Source organism: Macrotis lagotis, chromosome 1 (genome assembly GCF_037893015.1).
Source record: "Macrotis lagotis isolate mMagLag1 chromosome 1, bilby.v1.9.chrom.fasta, whole genome shotgun sequence".
Classification (NCBI taxonomy): Eukaryota; Metazoa; Chordata; class Mammalia; order Peramelemorphia; family Peramelidae; genus Macrotis; species Macrotis lagotis.
Genome location: NC_133658.1, coordinates 892,949,223 through 892,965,915, shown reverse-complemented (window position 1 = coordinate 892,965,915; position 16,693 = coordinate 892,949,223). Strand labels below are relative to the sequence as shown.

The 16,693-nt window shown below is 35.0% G+C and overlaps 1 protein-coding gene across 1 annotated transcript in view; it reads left to right on the top strand.

Annotated features, from left to right (window-relative positions):
- The first annotated feature begins 5,134 nt into the window (after window positions 1-5,134).
- The window catches only part of CCDC27 (coiled-coil domain containing 27), a 41,262-nt gene continuing 29,703 nt past the window's right edge, over window positions 5,135-16,693 (top strand). The window contains exon 1 of the mRNA XM_074192323.1: window positions 5,135-5,647. Coding sequence (XP_074048424.1) covers window positions 5,465-5,647 — 183 coding nt within the window. The 5' untranslated portion in view covers window positions 5,135-5,464. The remainder of the gene's footprint in view (window positions 5,648-16,693) is intronic.

Here is a 16,693-nt window from a genome sequence, read left to right as displayed (position 1 = left end):
TTTTCACAATACCTCCACCATCTTAGTTTTCAGTTAGCATTTTTCATCTGAGAAGCTAATTTACACTCAGGTCCCCTCAAGACTTTTATCTGAGGGGTTACTTTCCTCTAACATCTTCCAGTCTCCTTTATTTCTATTTCCATTCCAAATCCAAAAGGGGCATCATTTTACCCTTATATGCATCATTTATTTAAAGATCTTCCATTAGGAGTACTGGTCAACAGCTCCATGGCTCACTCATCTAGAAGTTGTCACAACACAAAAGACAAGGTGATCTGCTTATTAAAAATTAAAAATTTGTTATTCAAAATTGACTAACTAAAGAAGTGCAAAAGAAGTTTGAAACAAATTCTCCCCTGTACCAAGAATATTTGAGAACACAACCTTTGGGTTACAGAATTAAAAGAGACAGATCCCACAAAATTATTCTAAACCCACAGAACTGTTTTCTCATAGATTTACTTATTCTCTCCATCAAAAATGATCACAGTCCACCTATTCCTTTCTATCGTGTGCATCTCTGATATGGGTCCTTCCATAAATTCATTGTAAGACAAACCTTCCAACCTTTATATTTGGTATCCAAACCTTCCATTTTACCTGTAAAGTGTAAAAAGTTTGATAGATAGAGGTTTGAGGTAAATTTTTATCATTTAATTACCATTTATTACCATTATAATGATTTTATTAATAATTTTTTAGAAAGATTTTATTTATTTTGAGTTTTACAATTTTACCCCCATTCTTGCTTCCCTCCCCCCCACAGAAGGCAGTCTGTTAGTCTTTACATTGTTTTCATATTATACATTGATCTCAGTTGAATGTGATGACAGAGAAATCATATCCTTAAGGAAGAAAAATAAAGTATGAGATAGCAAAATTACATAATAAGATAACTTTTTTGGTTTTTCCTAATTTGAAAGTAATAGTCTTTGATCTTTGTTCAATGTCCATAATGTTCTTTCTCGGGATATCAATAGCATTCTCCAATATTGTCCCTGGTTGTTGCACTGATGGAATGAGCAAATCCATCAAGCTTGATCATCACTCCCATGCTGCTGTTAGGGTGTACAGTGTTTTTCTGGTTCTGCTCATCTCACCCAGCATCCATTCATGCAAATCCTTCCAGGCTTCCCTGAATTCCCATTCCTCCTGGTTTCTCATAGAATAGTGTTCCATTCTAACAATAATTAATAAAAATAGTCAGCCACATGATGGAGACAACATGTAAATAAATACAATGGATACTAGAGAGAATATACAAGAACAGGGGTCAATCTGATAGTACCTGGAGAACCTCACTGCCATCAGAGGTATTCCTAAAACCCTGAAAAGACAGAGTCAAACCAGCTCTGGGTGTGACATGAGGGCTGGGAGACTAAATCCAGAATCTTGCTACCCATACAAGTTACTTATGCAGAGTAACTGGAATGTAACCAGAGAAAAGAAGACTCTAAATATCAGTGGAAGCTTTGGGTTCTGAGTCTGAATTAACTCTAATCATTTTCTCCAAAAGTCATTGCCTGTCTATGTCATCATCTTCTTGGTACAGAGCACAACCAACATGCTACCCTTTTACTCTTGTTTTCTCAAGTAACATTATACTAATATTTATTTTTTTCCATAAAAGTTCTCCTTTAATACCTCATCATGACAAGATCATTACACTGTGTTCCTTTTTTCCCCATTGTTTGTCAGTGTTTGCACATTTAACTGCTATTTACCCAAATCAAATATATTAACTTTAAAAAAAGCAATAAGAAAAACATCTTTAATAAGCATTTTGCTCTGTTTAATGTTTTCTGAGCTAATTTCACTGTTGTCAGTGTATTTACAGGACTTTTTTAGAGGGGTTTGCCTCATTGACTCCTCATTCCATATTTTTTGAATTCTTATTCATTCTTTCCTTTTTCACAATAATGTTTCATTACACTCACATAAAATAATTTGTTCAACCATTCTTTGGTTAATGGGCACATTTGTTTCCAGGTATGTGGGTTTGTGTGTGTGTGTGTGTGTGTGTGTATTTAACTGAGATAAACAGTGATTCTAAGACTATTTTTTTTCCTACATAGTCTTTTCCCCTGTAATTCCTTCAGGCACAAACAAAACTGTAAGAACTCTGCTATTAAGGTTTGTTATAAATAATATAAATATCATAATTTTTATAAGGATCCTTATACATCTTATTACATATTTCCATATTGCTTTTCAAAAAGAGTGAATCAAGTTAAAGCTCCAACAACATTGTATTACTGACTTTTTACAATCATGCCAGCATCGAATTTCATTTTTCATTATCTTCGTAGTTATTGTTGAATCATTTTAGTAGTTCTGATTCTCCATGACCCCATTTGGGATCTTCTTTGCGGAGATATTAGAGTGGTTTGTCCTTTCCTACTGCAGCTCATTTTACTGATGAAGAAATGGAGGAAACAGTTGAAGTGACTTGCTCAGGGTCATACCGCTAGTAAATGCTTGAGAGCAGATTTGAACTCAGGAAGATGAATTTTCCTGACTCCTGACAACACTCTATCCTCCTCACCATCTAGCTGCTCCTTATTACCTTTACTTGTCCTCAACTAAATTGTGACTGAAAAAGATAGGCTGGTCATGAAGAGAGAGTGAGGGATGATTGATGGTCAGTCAGCCTGTGTGCTCCATTCATATACTTGTAATGTCCAGAGAACCTTAGCACACTGAGGGAATCTTCTCTGGTAATGTTATTGGAGGATATTATTCAGAATCAATGAGATGGGCTAGGATGGATGACTATAGTCTACCTCAATGAAGGGAATATCTACACTAATAAGCATCATCACAAATCCTTTAGAATATAGGCTTTGTCAATTTAAAAGATATAATATCTTAGAACTGATTTAATTTATTGCTCTGATTATTAATGATTTTGAACACTTTCTTGTGTTTCTTCCTAAAAGATCACAAGAATAAGAAATCGGGGAACCTCTGATAGCTACCTATTCCCTCATCTGTAAAATGGACAAAAAATTCCTGTTGTTCTCATCTCATTGTGTTGGTTGTAGGGATAAAATAAGATGGTGTAAGTAAAATGGTTTGCAACCCTAGAAGTACAATTAAAATACCAGCTTTTGCTATCTATAAAAACTATCTTATATCCTTTTTGTGTCTCCATATTGAAGAACAGCACATTGGAAACAAACTATGTCCAACAAGTGGGGAGCAGCTAAGCAAAAGAATGTGAAATTACAAAACCAAAGAGAAAAATCAACCTGAAAGAAATATGGAGAAAGTTTTGAAGTGATTCAGGAAGAACATAGACCAGAAGAATAGAAACCACCACTGCAGTTAGGTATACAGAGACAATTTTAAATAGTACAAAGCTCACATAAAAAATATCAAGCATGTGCGGCTAGGTGGCACAGTGGATAGAGCACCGGCCCTGGAGTCAGGAGTACCTGAGTTCAAATCCGGCCTCAGACACTTAATAATTACTTAGCTGTGTGGCCTTGGGCAAGCCACTTAACCCCATTTTCCTTGCAAAAAAACCCAAACAACAAAAACCTAAAAAAAAATAAATAAAAAATATCAATCATGTCCAGTTATTCTGTGTCTGTTTCTGGTCTACATTTGAACAATGAGTCTACAGGAGGTGGTTGACTATGGTCTTCCTCTGTATTTTAGAAGTTTGTACAGTTTGGAGATATTCTGTTGCTGAATGCAGAAGCCCCTTGGTTGTGTCCCCTTTGATTACTAGCCTCATGAGATAAATTAAATTTTAGAAAGGTTTACTTAAAAACATCTCCTCAAGCAAAGTGGGCAAGAGCTTAAAAAATTAAGATCCTTTTACCTTTCAATGAAATCTCTCAAAGACATTTTTATTTGAAGATGTTTTTTCTAGGCTATCTCTTTAGTCTATTGTCAGCTCAAAACTGCATTGTTATTATTCTGTTTTCTGTGATGACTGTCAGTGGTGGGGAGGAAAAATGTGATACTCCCTTCCCCTCCCTTCATTCCTAGATTCCCTCTGGTTGTGGGTTAACTCTCCAGGTAGACTCCAGAACTCTCCTGCTAGGATCTTCTCTGGTATATATAAGTTCAGAAGTGTGTCCTGTTCTTTCAACTATTCCCAATACACTCTTACATTCTCATTTTCACTCTCAATTTTACTAATTAAGTTGTTTGAGTCTAATTTAAGCATTTGATAGATTCTGTAACTTAATCAAAGAGGCAGTCTTATTTGATAAAGGTATCCAATAAGAAATATCTTCTTGGTTATCCTAATTTGGGTTCTGGGGTATTTAAACATCTTTCCTAATCTTAGCACATTTGCAGATGACAGACCTAAGAGTGACTTCGAATACATTGAAAAACAGGATCAGAATCAAAAAAGGTACCAAAGGGTTTTAACAAGGGTATCAAACCCAAATGGAAAACTTGTCATATAAGAATGCTACATATTGACTTAGAAAAAAAAACATATTATGTTTTATTTTTTATTTATTTTGTTAATATTTCCCAATTATATATATATATATATATATATATATATATATATATATATATATGTATGTATGTATATTAGGTTTTTGAAAGGCAAATGGGGTTAAGTGGCTTGCCCAAGGCCACACAGCTAGGCCCAATTATATCTTAATCTGGTTAGGGCCAATAAACCTGTTGTTTGACATCTCTAGGTCAGAACATTAAATCTAATTAGGGAGACAGCAAGATTTACCAACAGGCATGGGTTAGAGTCACAAACCTATCCTAGGAAAACAACAGGAAAGAATGTAACATTTTATACTTGGACTCAAAAAATCATTTATACAAGTATAAGATGGGGAAAATAGGGATATATAGCTGTTCATGTGAAAAAGCTACAGAATTTGGTGACCTCAAAGCTTTTTCCTCCCACCACTGCAATTAATCTTTCTAAAATATTTGGAGGCAGCTATCACTCAATACAGAACAAGATGTAGAAGAGAACCTTAGAAATAATCTAATCCAAATTGGTTTTACAGAAGAAAATGAGATACAGGATGATTTTACCCATCTGGTAAATAGCCATGGAGCCAGAAATAGGGTCTTTTAGTTCCTGTGCCCTTTCATTGAATTGTAATTTTTCTCCTAGAATGCATAAAATCTTCATAATGGTGAGATTGACCACGCTGGGGTTGCTATGGAAACAACTATGATGACACTAGCTCAGGAAAAAAAATGATAGTTTTGTCTAACAAAAGGGGCTATCTCATTGCTTTTAGCTAATGATAGATTTGGAAGTTGAACTCCCATCTTAATATAATTCAAAAAACAAAACAAACCCCAGAGCCATGTCAGACCACATCAACCTTTAAATCTTCAAACGCTAAGTACCGTCTTTTTTTCCTGTGAAAGTCCTTTTGAGAGACAGAAGATGCCAAATATTATCTACCCCCTTTGAAAGTGGGGATTGTTATGAACTTGAGACTTTGACTAAAGGTTTCTGATGATTCCTGGAAAGTTAAAAGATGCGTTCAAGAGACAGGACAAGGATTCCAGTTCTGTGTCAAAGGGTTTCCATAGCCTCTGGGAAGTCACCAGTCGGAATACAAAGACCTCACCTGGAGCACAAAGTTCATGTCTGGTCACTAAGTCCTCCAGCCCTTCTTCCAGCTGTTCCAAGAACAAGGTATTAGAATAAAAATGAAATTTTCATAGGTGGAATCTCTATCTGCACATTCACTCCCTGACTCCATCCATTCATCCATCCATCCCATTCATTTCATTCATTCATTCATTCATTCAACAAATATTTTTAAGTGACTACTGCGGGCCAGACTTATTAAGAGTTGGGAATGCAAAGAAAAAAATGAAAAGAAACAACCCCTCCTCCCAAATCTTAAACAGTTCCTGCTCTCAAAAGGCTTATAATCTGGGTTTTGGGGCAGAGAACAACATGAATCCCAGATAAATAAATAGGAAATATATGCAAAATAAGTACAAAATAATTTCCAAGGGAAAAAAGCATTAACAATTTGCAAGATCAGGAAAGATGATGTTTGTCTTTCCTTTTTGAAGAAGACCATGACATCAGGAGGATGATATCATGACATAGACATCAAGTGGCTCGGGGGGGGGGGTGGTTTGCAGTCACCAACCTCACTTTTTCCTCCAGGTCCAGTAGCCAGATATGGATCAGGATGACTGGAGATGGCTCTGGATGTGAGACAGTCTGGGTTAAATGACTTGTACAAGGTTACACAGCTAGTAACAAGTGTCTGAGGCTGTATTTGAACTCAGGTCCTCCTGACTCCAGTGTGGGTATTCTGTCCAGTGTGCCCACCTAGTTGTCCCTATCAGGAAATATATCATGTAGAGATGACACATTAGCCAAGAATTCTAGAAGCTGAAGATGAGAATATGTAAAATAATCTTAAGAGGTAGCACCTTACCCAGGGTCATATATATATATATATATATATATATATATATATATATATATATATATATATCATAGAGCATTGAGTACTTTAATAAATATATGAATGGTAGAAGATATTTTTTTCTCATCCATCAGTCATAGAAAATGTACTATTCCCTATCCCACCTTCCTTTGTCCAAGTGTATTATTATGGAGATATGCATCTTAGTAAGTCAATGAAACCAGATCATTGATTTTAGAGTCAGTTTAGGTCAACTCCTCCATTTTATTGATAGGCAAACCTTGGGCCAGAAATGTTATAGAATTTTCCCAAGATGACAAAGTTAGTAGGTAGCAAAGCTAGTCTACTTACTTAGGTCTATCCAATGCATGAATAGAGATTCTTTACTGTAAAAAGAGATTTTCCACTTATTTAAATGAACTCTCTCTGCCCTTCTGATGTCCATCTGAACCAGTTGCATTGCAAGTCCTTGGATCTAAGACAAAGTCTTTGCCCTTCCTTAGTGGTTAACTGATGAGATGGAAGGGGTCAGAGCCTGCAGTTCCAGTTGCAGAGGTTAGGTATTGATGAGTGTCCTTTTCTTGACAAAGAGGGCATTAGTACAATGTAATGGCCAAAAGCTAATGGCTACTAGGCTGCAGTGAGAATGGCAGAACATGAAGAACCAGGGAGGTATAGTCTTGCTGCACTTTAGTCAATCAGGATGTTATTCAGTTTTAGCTGTCACATTTTAGGTAGGACCTAAACAAGTAGGAAACTGTCCAGAGAAGGGGAACTAGGTTGGTGAAGGTTTTCATTGCTTTTAAGTCGATTTTTGTTTACATCTGACTCTTCATGACCCCATTTGTGGTTTTCTTGACAGAGATACTGGAGTAGTTTATCATTTCTTTCTCTTGTTCATTTTACAGATGGGGAAACTGAGGCAAACAGGGTGACATGATTTGTCCAGGTTCACAGAGCTAGTAAGTGTCTGAGGCTGGATTTGAACTCAAGAAGATAAGTTTTCTTGACTCCAATCCCAGTGCTCTATCCATTGTCACCTAGCTTCCTCAGAAACTTTCAAGGTCTTGCCAAATAAAGCTAGTAATGTGTTGATGGGAGAAGAGAAGATTTGGGATTAGGAGATGGTGGTCTGAGATGACTGTGGTCAAGTGTTTGAAGAAGTGATATATGGAAGAAAAGATTAGTTTTATTCTGCTTAGTCCCAGAACAGTGAAAGAGAAATCTCCATGAAATTGATTTTGGATTGATATCAGATAAAACTTTATAATAATTTAAGAGAGCTGTCCAAAAGTGAAATGAACTGCCTTTGGGAAAGGAATGGATTTCTCTCTCCCTCAAGGTCTTAGAGAAGAGTCTATTGATTCATCCACTTTGGGAGTATGCTGTAGAGGGGATTTCCTTTCCAATATGGGAGCATCTAAAAAGTTCCCTCTGGTTCTGAGATTTAGTGATTCCAAAAGCAGCGCAACTTAAAAGATGCACTATCATGATGATATTCCTGCAGAGACTCAAGAAAGTTGTTGTATTGATGTCATTTTTGTTGTTTTTCATACACACAGCCATCTACCCAGGCAAATTTAGGGTTCTTTGAATCCTTCCTTAAAATACAGAAAAAAGAACTAAGTGAAACTAACTGACAGTGTTTTAAAGCATTCATTCTGCACCCATAGTCCTTTTCTTTTTTAGAAAAACTTAGTCCAGGACCAAATTAGATCTTTTCAGTTTACCTTGGTTATCTTTTGCCCAGAAACATTGTCTCTCCTTTATCACAGTCATTTTATCTTCCATAGGGGATAGGGAGCTCCTAGACTTGTTAGTTAAGCAGGAAGAGATCTAGGTCAAATATTTATTATCTTTCTGTCTCTGTTGTCATCACTATGCATACATTCTTACAAGTCTTTCTATATTTCTTTGAATTCCTCATAAGTTGTCATGACAGAAATAATTATTTTTCTATTAGTAACCAATTACTAAACTAGGAATGAAATTTTTCCCCCCTTTATTTTTCATTCAGGGATGGACTCTTGTAGGTCAGCCAACAGTCACTAAAGAACTCAACTGGTGATAAGATTGGCCAAAACACCTCCAGGAACTTTCTATTCAGTCTTGAGGGGGGCCCCACCCAACTGAGAGAGCTTATTTCTGATTAAAATATAACCTAATCTAGGTGAATTCCAGCCCTAAAAAACACTAGATTTAGTGCCTTTGAAATCCACCCTCTCCATTGTCCAACTCAAATGGTCTAGCTGGCTCTGGATCCTTTTGTCCAGATATCCAATGGTAGCTAAGTCTCCAGATCAAGTCACATTCTCAGACAGGAAAACCTGAGGTCTACTCCTCCTTGATTGTTCGCCAATCAGGGTTGATCTCTGACTGTTAGGGGCATCTAGTTTACCAAAGGTTGTTAAGGATTTGAATGAATGCTATGGTTTGTCTTTGGTTACCTAGAGAGACCATTGACCAATATTGATTATTGACTAGCCTAATTAATAAATTGATTGTGATTTTTATCTTTCATAGGGGATAGAGAGCTAGACTTGTTCTAAGCAGGAAGAGATCTAGGTCAAGTCCTACCAGTGTGTATGCTGGCAGATTCATTTTCATGTTTTCCAAATCCAGCCTTGGTTACTTAACAGATGTGACCCTGGGCAAGTCACTTTAATCCTATTTACCTCAGTTTCCTCATCTGAAAAGTGGAAATGGCAAGACATTCCAGTATCTCTTGACAAGAAAACCTTAAATGAAGTCATGAAGATTAGATACAAGTCACTTAACCTCTCATCACTATAGATAATTCTCAAAGACTTTAAGTTGCATAGAAGTTACTGATCTGTATTTACAGAGGCAGTTTCCTCAGCCAGGTACTATACCAATGAAATCAAAAGTCCAGCCCAGTTCCTATTCCTATCCTTGCATTCATATAGCACAATTTATTCAGTTGTTCCCTCACTGATGTCCCACTACCCACTTTTGTTTCCAATTCTTTGTAGTCACAAAATGTTCTGCTCTGAATATTTTGTAATCTATGGAATTTTCCTTCTGTTCTTGACTTATGGAGACATTGGGTCAAGAGGTCTGAACAGTTTTGTAACTGTTCTCATATAATTCCAAATTGTTTTCCAGGTTGCTTAAACCAAACCACAACTTCAGGAGAGATTTTTATTTATTCATCTCTTAGATTTGATTTCTAGACAGTTGAGCTTCTTCCTGATATTTACAATTCTTTGCTTGGAGGGGACATTTGAATACAGCATATGATATAATTTAATTTAGCCATTTAAAGAACCAATAAGTTCAGTTATATACCTCAGAGCACCTCCCCTCTCTGCACAACTCTTTTTTAAATTGAAATTTTATTTTATTTTTTCCAATTACATTTCAACACTGATCCATTTACAAATTTATGTTTCATATTTTTCTACCACCCTCCCTTCCCATGAGAAAGGAAAGGAAAACATAAAAGAAGTTTTAAAAAAGTGAACATAGTATGAATTCAGACTGTTGTTTTTTTTTTTTCTCTAGATGTGGACAGCATTGTCCATAGTAGAGGTCTCAGGGTTATCTTTGATCTCTGAACTGCTGAGAAGAACTGTATCCATCTTAGTTGATCATCTCACAATATTGTTGCTAATGTGCACTCTGCTTTCTTGGTTCTGCTCACTTAACTTAGCATCAGTTCATGTAATTCTTTCCATGCCTCTTTAAAGTCTGACCATTCATAATTTCTTTTAGAAAAATAGTACTTCATAACATTCATATAACATGTCCAGCTATTCCCCAATTGATGGTCATGCCCACTATTTTCAATTCTTCGCCACCCACAAAAGAGCTGCTATAAACATTATTGAACATGTGAAACTTTTCCAATTTTTTGATTTCTTTAGGATATAGACCTACTATTGGTATTGCTGGGTCAAAGGGTATGATCAGTTTTATTGCTCTCTGGGCATAGCTCCAGATTTCTCTGCACAGTATTTCCCTGCAAAGAACTAATCAATCAATCAATCTACAAATCAACAAGCATTTATCAAAAACTTAATATATGGCAGAACATGGTTCTCTTTTCTCCATCTGATCCTTTTGGTTTTTCAAGTGGCATTTAGAAACCTGTTGTGGAAAAAAATCATGAGATGAGGTCTCCCTGGGAACCATCAACTTTTTTTAAAAAATAGAAATGATAAAAGACCCACCTGAAAAATCAGGCTAATGATTTTCAGAGGAATCTATCTTACAGTTATTGCTAAAAATACCTCATTTGACCAAAGGATAAGTATCTTTGTTGTCTTTGATCATTTGGATGTCTGTCAAATGGAAGGAGTATAGGCTTGAATGAATGAAAAAGCAGTCTATATGTGTCAAATATGGTGATAAGTCCTGGGAATACAAAGAAATGTAACACAATGTCAAGGGGCTCACATTCTAAATGGGGGGTGGGGGGCGCAACATATAAAAGAAAACTTAACTTCAGGAAAAATACCTAAAGGTCTCAAGAGTAAAAGGCACAGTGGAAGGGTGGATGGCAAGGTCTTAAAGACCCTTAGGATTTTATCAGGTCATTTAACAGTACTAGGGGCCTAGAGGAAGAAGTCTGTAAGACCTGAAGGCTTTTAGGAGTCAGTGACAAAGTAAGTGGTCAGGCCTAGTTCAGAAGAATCCAATCTCAAGTCTGTTGGAAGAAGGAGCGAGAAGGCAAAGTAAGAAACAAAGGTCATCTGTATTGTTGTGGGTTTTCCCATCTTCTTGCTTTGACCATTTTTTTTAACCAAAAAAGACAGAATGAGAAGCCATGAGTGGAAGCTTCAAAGAAGGAAATTTAGTCTTGACATTAGGAAAAACTTTGTTTTTCTTTTCATTTCTTTTTCTTTTATTAAAAGAATTAAAAATTTTTAAATAATTTTTTTCTTAGATTTTGAGTTCCAAATTCTATCTTTCCTTCCTCCCTCCTGGAAAAAGACAAATGATTTGATATAGATTATGCATGTGAAGTCATGTAAAACTTATTTCCATATTAGCCATGCTGCAAAATACAAAAAAAGCATAAAAAAATAAAAATTTAAAAATATGCTTTGCTCTGCATTGACTCCATCAGTTCCTTTTCTGAAAGTAGAAGACATTTTTCATAATAAGTTCTTCAAAATTATCTTGGATCATTATATTACTTACAATAACTAAGTCATTAATAGCTGAATGTTACAATTACGAAATTGCTGTTAACTGTGTACAATGTTCTCCTGGCTATGCTGACCTCATTTTGTATGAGTTCATATAAGTTGGGAAAACTTTTTTTTGAAGAATACTTTTGTTTTCCCCAATTACATATAAAAACAATTTTTAACATTAGTTTTTGAAAAGCTTAAATTCCAAATTCTATCCCTTCCTGTCTTCTTCACTCCCAGAGACAATAAGCAATATCAAATTGGTTAAACATGTGTAATCATGCAAAACATATAGGAAAATCTTCTTCACAATGAGAGCAATCCAAAAATGGAATGGATTGCCTCACAAAATTGGCCAGATTTTTTTCCCTAAAAGGCTAGATAATTTGTAGGGAATGGAATTTTATTTAGGGTCTGAGTTAGACTCCATAGCCTCTGAGATTGCTTCCAACCAAGAGATTCTTTGATTCCAAGACTGATTTGTGAGACACTTAACCCGAGTGTTTTGCCTTCAAGGGTTAAGATCAGCCAGTTTTTATTGTTCAGTTATTTCAGTTGTGTTGGGGCAAAGACATTGGATTGGTTTGCTATTTCCTTTTCTAATTCATTATACAGATGAAGAAACTGAAGTAAATAGGGTTAAATGACTAGCCTAGGGTTACACAGCTATTAAGTGTCTGAGGTCAAATTTGAACTCAGGAACATGAGTCTTCTTGATTCCAGACTCATGAGCTCTATTCACTGTAGCATCAAGCTGCTGTAATTTAGACATAATTTACCATGAAAGATTAAGAAACTCAACCATAAGCCTGCTTAGGAACTCAGTAAATGGATTCATTGTTCTGGATTTAGAAAATCTTAATCTTCAAATTCCTACATTGGGAATTTGTTGGACCAGATTTGCTTTTATCTTTTAGCCCAGGATCATGGAATCTGAGAGTTGAAGGGTAATGTCAGAAGTCATCTGGTCCTTCCCAGATAGGAGTCCCCAACAATTTCCTTGACAAGGGGCCATCACATCTCTGTCTGAAGATCTCTAGAATAAGCATATATTTATAGCTGGGAAGGGATCTTAGACATTCAAGGGAACTTAATCATACCAGAGGAAGCTTATTCAATTTTGGAGCAGCTCTAGCTGTTAAAAAAGGATTGTCTTATATTCAATCAAAATCAAAGTCTATCTCTTCACTTTCCATCCAATGAGGATGAGAGATGGTATAAGCAATAGATGGTAGAACTAGCACGGTGCTGAATTTGGAATCAAAGAAGACTTGAGATCAATTCTCATATCAAATACTTAGTGTGTAAAGCTGGGCAAGTCACTTAACTTTTCTAAGATCTATTACTTCGGGGTGGCTAGGTGGCATAGTGGATAAAGCACCGACCCTGGAGTCAGTAGTACCTGGGTTCAAATCTGGTCTCAGACACTTAATAATTACCTAGCTGTGTGGCCTTGGGCAAGCCACTTAACCCCGTTTGCCTTGCAAAAACCTAAAAAAAAAAAAGATCTATTACTTCATCTATGGTAATAACACCTTAGTTGAAAAATGAGAACATGTATGTGGATCACCTCTTCTGATTTACTCCCGCAACCTGCCTTCATATTTAGGGATCCTGAAAAAGTGCATCTAGGGGCTGTAAGGATAAACTAATGGGATTGGGCTTTCTAACACTGTAGTTATTGTGCCCCTGCCTGTGTGTTCTCCATTAATCATCTAGAGCTCTGTCAACTTTTAGAAAAGGGATTTACTGAGAAAATATGATATAAAAGATACAAAGTCAAATTTTCACCCTTGCATATTTGTGCAAGATACTTATAAAGTTAGAAGAAGGACCTGGAGCAGCATCTATTATACTTTAACAAAGGTAAAAAGGGTAGTCATGATCTCAGACAAACAAAGCAAAACCAGACTTAATTAAAAGAGATAATCAATGAAGCAAGATAAACTAAAAGATTTCAATGAAGTAGTATTAATATTAATATTAACTATATATGTACCATGCTAAACATATTTGCAACCAATTTCTTAAAGGAAAAGTTAAATGAGTTACAAAAAGAAATGGTCAGTAAAAAATGACTTAGTGGAGTACTGCAACTGTCCTCTCTTTGAATTAGATAACTAAAAAAAAAAATTAAACAAGAAAGAAGTAAAGGAGATCAATAGAATTTTTAAAAGTTGGATATGATAGAGCTCTGAAATAAATTGAATGGGAATAGAAAAGAGTATACCTTTTTCAGTGAAATTAATTGGAAATATTCAAAAATTAATTGGAAACTAAATAATTTGCTCCTTAAGAATAAGTGTCGGGACAGCTAGGTGGCACAGTGGATTGAGCACTGGCCCTGGAGTCAGGCATACCTGAGTTCAAATCTGACCTCAGACACTTAATTACCTAGTTGTGTGGCCTTGGGCAAGCCACTTAACTCCATTGCCTTGCAAAAACCTAAGAGAAGGAATGTGTCAAAAACAAATCATAGAAATGATAATTTCATTAAAGATGATGATGGCGTAACTAGGTGGCACAGTGGCTAGAGCATTGGCCCTGGAGTCAGTAGGACCTGAGTTCAAATCCAACCTCAGACACCTAAGATTACCTAAGCATGTGATCTTGGGCAAGTCACTTAAGCCCACTGCTTTGCAAATTTGATTTTTTTTTTAAAAAGAACAAAATCAAATTACCAGTATCAAAAATGAAAAGGTGAAAATAACACAAATGAAGATGAAAATAAAGAAATTATTAGGAGCTGTTTTGTCCAATTAAATGTCAATAAAACCAACAATCTGAGTGGATGGATATATATATATATATATATATATATATATATATATATAAACTGCCCAGATTAACAGAAAAGAAGATTAAAAAGAAGATAAAAATGACCCTATCTTATAAAAAGAAATTTAATAAGCTATAAATGAGTTCCTGAAGGAAAAAATCTCCAGTACCAGATGGATTTATAAGTAAATTCTACCAAGCATTTAAAGAATGGTTAACTTGAATTTTACATAATCTCTTTGAAAAACAGATAAATTAGGAGTTCTACCCAATTCCTTCAATGACACAAATATAGTTTTACTATATAAATCAGAAGAGAGCAAAAATAGACAAAGCTATAAGTCAATTTCCCTAATGAATATCTATACAAAAATTTTTAAACAAAATATTATCAAGGAAAGTACAACAATATTCTTAAAGATCATATGCTATGACCAGGTAGAATTTATACCAGGAATGCAGGGGTGGTTCAATATTAGAAAAACTATATAATTGACCATATCAGTAATAAAAGCAACAAAAATCATATGATTACATCAATAGATGTAGAAAAAGCTTTTGACAAACTGTAACACCCATTCCTATTTTTAAAATAAATAGGGTAGAAAGCAAAGGAATTAAATGGAGCTTCTCTTTAAATGGTAATCTCTATATGAAACCAAGAGAAATCATTATCTGAAATGAGGTTACTTTAAACCTTCCCTTCAAGAGTAAAGCACGGATGCTCATTATATACCACTGTTGTTCAGTATTGTACTAGAAATGCTGGCTATATATAAGACAAGAAAAAGAAAGTGAAGGAATAAAAAGGCAATGAGGAAACAAAATTAACTTCACAGATGATATGATGGTATACTTAAGAGAACTCTAGAGAACCAACTAAATAATAGTTGAAAAAAGTAACAGCTTTTAGCATATTTTCAGGATAAATAAAGCCCATATATATCATCTGCATTTCTACATATTACCACCAAACCCAGCAGAAACAGATAGAAAGAGAAATTCCATTTAACATAACTACAGATAATATAAAATACTTGGGAATCTATTAACTAAGACAAACCCAAGAACTAACTTCATGACCTCAAATTCAAAGCCCTTTTTACAGAAATAAAGACAAATCTGTAGATTTATAGACAAATCTATAGAATTATTAATTGCTCAAGGGTAGGTCCAGACAATATAATAAAAATGAAGAATTTAACTAATTTACTTATTTAATGCCGTACAATCAAAGAATTATTTCGTAGATCTAGAAAAAAAGTAACAAGATTAACCTGGAAGAATAAAAGGTCAAGAATTTCAAAGGAATCAATAAAAATCATGGAGGAAGATAGCATTGAAGTATCTGATTTCAAACTATTTTACAAGAAGTAATCAAAACAATCTGGTACTGGCAAAGAAACAGAGCAGTGGATCAGGGGAAGAGATAAGGAACACTGTACACAATAGTAAATAACATTAGTAATTTATTGTTTAACAAAGCCCAAAATACAAGCCTTGTTTGGCAAAAATTTCTGGGAAAACTGGAAAATGCTTTGGCAGAAACTGAGCATACCCTAGCATCTCACATTCTATATCAAGACTGTCAAATGTGACACATTGATTTAGATATAAATGGGCAATATTGTAAGCAAAATATGGGTGCATGGAAACTGTTGCCTTTTTAGATCAATGGATGAAAGATTTAATAATGAAATGAGATAAAGAGGATCAAAGAATAGGTGATGGATAATTTTGATTAAATAAAAAAAATTAAATTGCACAAACAAAAGCAATGCAACCAAAATCAAAAGGGAAGTAGGGAACTGGGAAAGAAAAGGACTCATTTCTCAAATATATAGAGAATGGAGTCAAATTTTATGAAAATAAAGTCATATCTCAAATGATAAATGGTCATGAAAAGGCAATTTTCAAAAGAAGAAATTGAAGTTATCTTTAGTCATATAAAAAACTCTAAGTCACTCTTAATTAGAGAAATAATTCTGAGGTATCACCTCACAACTATTAGATTGGCCAGCATGACAGAAAGGAATATGATAAATGCTGAAAAGGATATGGAAATGCAAGGACACTAATACACTCTTGGTGGAACTGTGAACTGGTCCAATCATTCTGGAGAAAAATATGGTATGATGCCCAACCAGTTATAAAATTTTGCATAGTCTTTGACCCAGCAGCACCTCTACTAGGTCTATATCCAAAAGAGATCAAAGATCAAAAAAAGTAAAAGTACCAATATATACAATAATATTTATGGTAACTTTTTGTGGTGGTAAAGAATTGCAAATTAAAGAGATACTTATTAGTTAGGATGATTGAATAAATTGCTGTATATGATTGTGATGGAATACT